Source organism: Petaurus breviceps, unplaced genomic scaffold (genome assembly GCF_028583685.1).
Source record: "Petaurus breviceps papuanus isolate PSGF00001 unplaced genomic scaffold, PetGlider_PUasm1.0 91041, whole genome shotgun sequence".
NCBI lineage: Eukaryota > Metazoa > Chordata > Mammalia > Diprotodontia > Petauridae > Petaurus > Petaurus breviceps.
In genome coordinates, this window is record NW_027187400.1 from 6,439,363 (window position 1) to 6,444,620 (window position 5,258).

Below are 5,258 nucleotides of genomic sequence, written 5' to 3' on the forward strand. Positions count from 1 at the left end.
AAGTCCCCTTGCTCTCCTCTTTCATACTCACAGTCTACCACAAAATCACAGACTTCCACATGGGAGGGATCTCAGTGACCACCTGGTTCAACCCTACACAAATGAATGAGACATTGGACTCGGAGTCAGGAAGATCTGGATTCAAATCCTGCCTCAAGACATTTACTAGCTATGTGGCCCTGGCTTGTCCCTGAGCCTCAGTTTCTCCATTTTCCAGCTCCTGAGCTCCTTATTTCTCTTTTCTCTTCCCTTTCCCCTTGGCACTTTTCCATCTCCCTTTCTGTCCTCACCCACACACCCCTTCTCTCCCCTGCAGTCCCCTGGCAGCACCGCCTCCCACGGAGGATGCCCCCAAGGGGCCAGGGTTCTGGGACGCCTTTGCCAGCAGATGGCAGCAGCAGCAGCATCACCAGCAGCCTCCACAGGGGGCCGAAGCAGCTGCCAAGGCCATGCTTGTGGGTGAAGGGGCGGCCGAGCCACATCAGGAGGATGGAGCCGATGACCGCACCGAGCCCGACGCCGCTGCTGGCTTCAAGTGGGGCTTCCTAACCAACAAACTGGCCGAGATGCGCAGCAAAGCCATCCCCAAAGGAGATTAGCCATCCCCCAACACCTGGGCCCCCTCCCATTCACACCCACCCCCCATCAAAGGCTCTCTAGGACCGAAAGATCCTGCTGCCCCATGCCTCCTGTCCCCCACACCCAGGGCCGCAACACAAGGGGATGGATGAGATGCCAGGGCAGGGGGGGCGCATCCCCATATCGCCTGCCCCAGGCTAACGGCTTCTCCTTCCTTGGCCTTAAACCCCCCCTCCCCCCCAAACACCTGTAACAAAAGGGCAGGTGGAGAGGGAAGGCCCATTCACTTCCCAGACAGGCTCAGTGTGCAATAAGAGGGATGGGGAAGAAGATATGGGAAAAGATGTCCAGCTCTCCCCCTCTCCTTATTTCCCCTAGCCTCCCCCTGGAGGGTGGAAGGGCAGATAGGAAGAGGAGCCACCCACAGTGGGATAACAGATGTGCAGCCTTCAATATACAAGTGTTTTCTATTAGCATCATCATTTCCATTATTCCCCCAGACCCCTTCCTGAGTCTATCAGAAATGAAGCCTGGGATCCTCAGCAGCTGCTTCTCTGCCCCACACCCTCTGTGCCCTCTCCCCCAACACAGAACCAGACTTAAATAAAGTCCACTTTATTCAGCATGTCTCCCGGACACAGCCCTGGTACCCCATCCCAGCCCCCCACCCCCCAGGGACCATGGAGTTACCCTGGCTCTCCCCAGTTACTCCAACCTGGGTCCTGCCCCCTCAGCCAGAGCAGGCCTGGGGCATCAGTGCTGTCCCATAGACAGCCAGCGCCCTTTCCATGACTCAGGGCCTCTGCCATGCCAGTTGGCAGGGAAGAGCCCAGCTCCCCCTCTCCCTTCCCACATATTCACACTTCTGACTCCAAGGGGGGTGCCTGAGCCCGCTGGCACCCATAGAGCCACTTAATGACCCTGGCGTTTCGTTCCACCACGGACACAGGGGGCTGCCCATCCCTAGATGTGCCCACCTCAGAGTCTTGCCCCCCACCGTCACCCCCACTTGAATCCCACTCACTGCCACCCTCAGAGCTGGGCCTGCCCAGTGGAGGGCTGGCATCTGTCTCCCAGGTCTTAGGTGAGAACCTCTCCGCACCAAGCACCTCCACCAGTGCCCGCTCCAGCCCACAGTAGTTGAAGAAACGTTCTTTCTCAGACAAGGGCAGGGAGCATGTGGGACAGAGGGCTCGCTTGCCCGACTCGGGAGATGTGGGCTGGGGGGCTCCTGGACACTTCCCAGGGGTGGCCCATCCTGCTCGGGGCACTGGGGCCACCCGCTCCACTGGGCTGGGGGTTCCAGGAGAATCTGGGGAGGCTCCCTGTAAGAGGCGTCGCACCAGGCTCTGCCCCTTGGCATTTTCCTTGTTTACAGCCTTGCAGTCCCGCTTCTGCCGATAGATGATGAGTGAGTCGGGCCTCAGAAGGCGTTTGCCGCTTCCTCTTCGAGCTGGCCCAAGAGGCCTCGGTGAGGGTGAGGGTAGGGACTCCAGCTCATTGCAGGAGTGAGGGGTCAGGGGTCCTGCTCCTCCTCGAAGGGCGGGCTCCTGGCGCCGGGCAATCACCTGCTGGGTCTTGACATACTTGGCCTTGTCTGCCTCCAGCCTCTCTACAGCGCTGGGGGTCCGGGTGGGGGATGGGCTGGCCAGTGAAGTGGAATGCATCTCAGTGGGGCAGGGGGAGCAATGCCCCCTTGGGCCACCAGAGACTAGCAGTGCTCCTAGTTACGACCTGTGGGAAGGAGACAAGACCCTATCAAGAAGCACCAAGTACACCTGCCTCCACTTCTAGGCTCCTAAGGCCCTCAGAGGCTACCTAGTACAAGTGCCTCCTTTAACGGAAGCCATGTGACTGTGCCCAAGGTCACCCACTTAGTGGCACAGCCAAGGTTAGAACCTGTTGGTTTTGTTTTTTCCAAGTTTGTCCATGGCTCTTCCAACTCTATTATACTGACCCCTTTAAAAACAGGGAGCTGGAGGGAGGCAGAAGGAGCTGGGGTCCCCAGGCACTGGACCTGGGGCAGGTGACTAGGGAGCTAGCCCTCCAACTCCTCCCAAACACCCCACACTGAGCAGGGTCCTTCCAGGTCTTCAGGGGGCACATTCCTGAGCTGGGTGGGAAGCTTGGGCTCAGTGAGAATCAAAAAAGAGAGACAGCTCCCATCCTCCAAGGCCTGACCCAGCCCAAATCCCCAAAGTGGCTTCAACCGGAAAAAATACCTCTTCTGAGCCTCAAAGCTCCAGAGGCCAAGACAAAGCTATCCACTCCAGGCTCCCAGGCTCAGCCACCCTCCCAGTCGGACTCCTCCTGCCTTCTGCCTCCTGCCAGCTGAGGTCAGGATGTAACCACAGGGTGGGAGCCTCTGGTAATCATAGCTGGCCAGGGGCTGCCCAGGCCCTTCCTGGACATTTGAAGGAGGGGAGGGGAACAGTTCACCAGGGTCAACTCATATAGTCCTCTGCCTCCAGACAGACTACTCATTCTTCCTCACTCCAGCCAGGGGCCAGTGGTTTTCCTGTTTAGACACATATCTCATATCTCTTTCCTGCTGGAAAGTCCTGTTCTCTTGTTTGAGCCTCATTTTCCTCATCTTCACCATACTGTCCAGTTCTAAATCCTACAGTCCCCAAACCCTCCCTACCACCTTGCCCCACTTCAAGCCTCCCATCTCTAATATTCATCCCCATTGCTCTAACTCATTTTCCTCTTTCTGGGTCCATTATGCTATCAGCCCCTTGGTAAGCCTGTAGATCAACTGGGAACCCCTCCATCATCTTCCTGCCCCAAAGCTATGCATTCGGGGCATGCTGCCTCTCTGGGAATCATAGAGCCCCTGTGACCCCCTAACCTGACCTCCCAGCCACCCCACTCCCCATTGGGCTTCTGCAGAGGAAGGTCAGCTGGGCAGAGGAGCTGTAAATCAACTCCTGACAGGTCCAGAAGCAGCCCCCAGGGCTCCCGAGTAGGACAGGGACCCGGCCACCCACATGGCTCAAATCCTCACATCCTGCCCCTTTACCACCAGCTTTGGGGAGGAGGAGGAGGAGAAGGAGGGAACAGATCAGACTTGGAGAGCTGGAAGGGGCATATGGAGAGAGCAGCAAAGGAAGTGTTGGCCTGTGGTGACCCAGCCCAAACAGGAAGAGAAAGAGAATACAACCCAAACAGGGCATATAGGGAGAGTGGCCCCCCCTCCGCAAGCACCCTGTCCAGCTGCCCCAGCTTTCCCTCTTCAAAACTCCCAGACCCTGACCCCCAGAGGAGTGCTGGGAGGGAGGAGGAGAGAAGGGAAGAAGACTCATACAAAAATACAGAGGAGACAAAGAAACAGAGAAGGGGGGGGGGGGGACACAGAGAGTCAAGTGGCTGGGGAGGGGGCACAAGGAGCTGAAGTGGGGTAGGAAGTTCAGCCCTCCCAGTTCAGCTGTCTCTAACTCCCCCAGTATCAGAAAGGGTGAGATTCAAACCCAGAGGGATCAGGGGTCGGGGTGGCAGGGGGGGTGGGGGCTGCAGGACACAATTCAGCACCAAAACAGAATCCAGCAAATCTAACCCCAAGACTGACCTTCAGGGAGCCCTAAAAGGGCTAGTGGGTCTGGAATCCAAGGTACTTGGCCAGGGCGGACCTGTACCTACCCCTTCCTCTTCCAAGCCCTCCCCAGGGAGCCTCTAGGCTTAAAGTATTGAGCTATAAAAAGTCCCAAATTACTGGCTCTTCCTAATCATAGGACCCAAAATACTTAGCTGCCCACTCCCTCTCTTCCCAGCTGGTTCATTATTCTCTCCTCAGAAACAACTGCAGACACATCAGAACAGGGGTTATCTAAGGGTCTCAGGCTCCTCATTACCCCGGTTCTTTCCAGTATCCAGATCTCAGGATGTCCACTGCCGAAGCATCAGCTCTGCCTCGCCATCCCCTAATCAATAATGTCCAATACCCCTCCTGCCCCACGGAATGGTGGGAGGGTCATGATACTCACCTCTCTGAAGGAGATTAGGAGCGGAACTAGGGGGCCCCAGACAGATGCAAGGCAGATGGAAGAAGAGAGTGAACTGAGGCAGCAAGTAACCCATCCCCTACTCCCCTCCCAGCAGGAAAGGTTTGGTTTTCAGAGTCCCTGGATTAACCCCTCCTTCTCCTCTAGCCCAGCCTCCATTAACCCCCTCCTTTCCCTCCAAGAGGATGGCCTGTGGGCCTCTGCTGTTTCCTTCCCCTGTTTACTAGATCATGAGCTTAGAGCTGGAAGGGAGGTGGAGTCAAAAACCCTCATTTAATAATTCACAACTCAGCAAAGTTGCAGGATATAAAGTAAACCTACATAAATCATCAGCAGTTCTATATATTACCAACAAAGTCCAGTAAGAAAAGAGAGAAAGAGAAATTCCATTTAAAATAACTATTTGAAATAGTTGGGAGTTTACCTGCCAAGACAAAGCAGGAATTATATGAACATAATTACAAAACACTTTTCATACAAATGAAATTAGATCTAAATAATTGGAAAAATACTCATTGCTCTTGGGTAGGCTAAGCCAATATAATAAAAATGACAATTCTACCTAAATTAATTTACTTATTCAGTGCCATACCAATCAAATTACCAAAAAATAATTTTTATAGAGCTAGAAAAAATAATAACAAAATTCATCTGGAAGAATAAAAAGTTAAGAATATC

The 5,258-nt window shown here is 54.7% G+C and overlaps 2 protein-coding genes across 3 annotated transcripts in view; one reads left to right on the plus strand and one right to left on the minus strand.

Moving 5' to 3' along the window:
* CUNH1orf232 (chromosome unknown C1orf232 homolog) overlaps positions 1 to 1,201 on the plus strand; it is a 4,815-nt gene extending 3,614 nt beyond the window's left edge. Inside the window, exon 4 of the mRNA XM_069078299.1 lies at positions 317 to 1,201. Within this exon, the coding sequence (XP_068934400.1) occupies positions 317 to 599 (283 nt within the window). The 3' untranslated portion in view covers positions 600 to 1,201. The remainder of the gene's footprint in view (positions 1 to 316) is intronic.
* Positions 1,202 to 1,214: 13 nt separating this feature from the next.
* On the minus strand, positions 1,215 to 4,705 carry FAM110D (family with sequence similarity 110 member D). 2 transcript variants are annotated; one of them, XM_069078298.1, is made up of 2 exons: positions 4,431 to 4,534; positions 1,215 to 2,313 (listed from the first exon to the last, which is right to left on the minus strand). In XM_069078298.1, exon 2 carries the CDS (start codon positions 2,244 to 2,246, stop codon positions 1,437 to 1,439), a length of 810 nt encoding a protein of 269 aa, XP_068934399.1. In that variant the 5' UTR covers positions 2,247 to 2,313; positions 4,431 to 4,534; the 3' UTR covers positions 1,215 to 1,436. The 2 variants fall into 2 exon arrangements, with proteins under 2 accessions (XP_068934399.1, XP_068934398.1); XM_069078297.1 differs by lacking the exon at positions 4,431 to 4,534 and adding an exon at positions 4,563 to 4,705 and having other exon boundaries at positions 1,217 to 2,313.
* Positions 4,706 to 5,258: the final 553 nt, after the last annotated feature.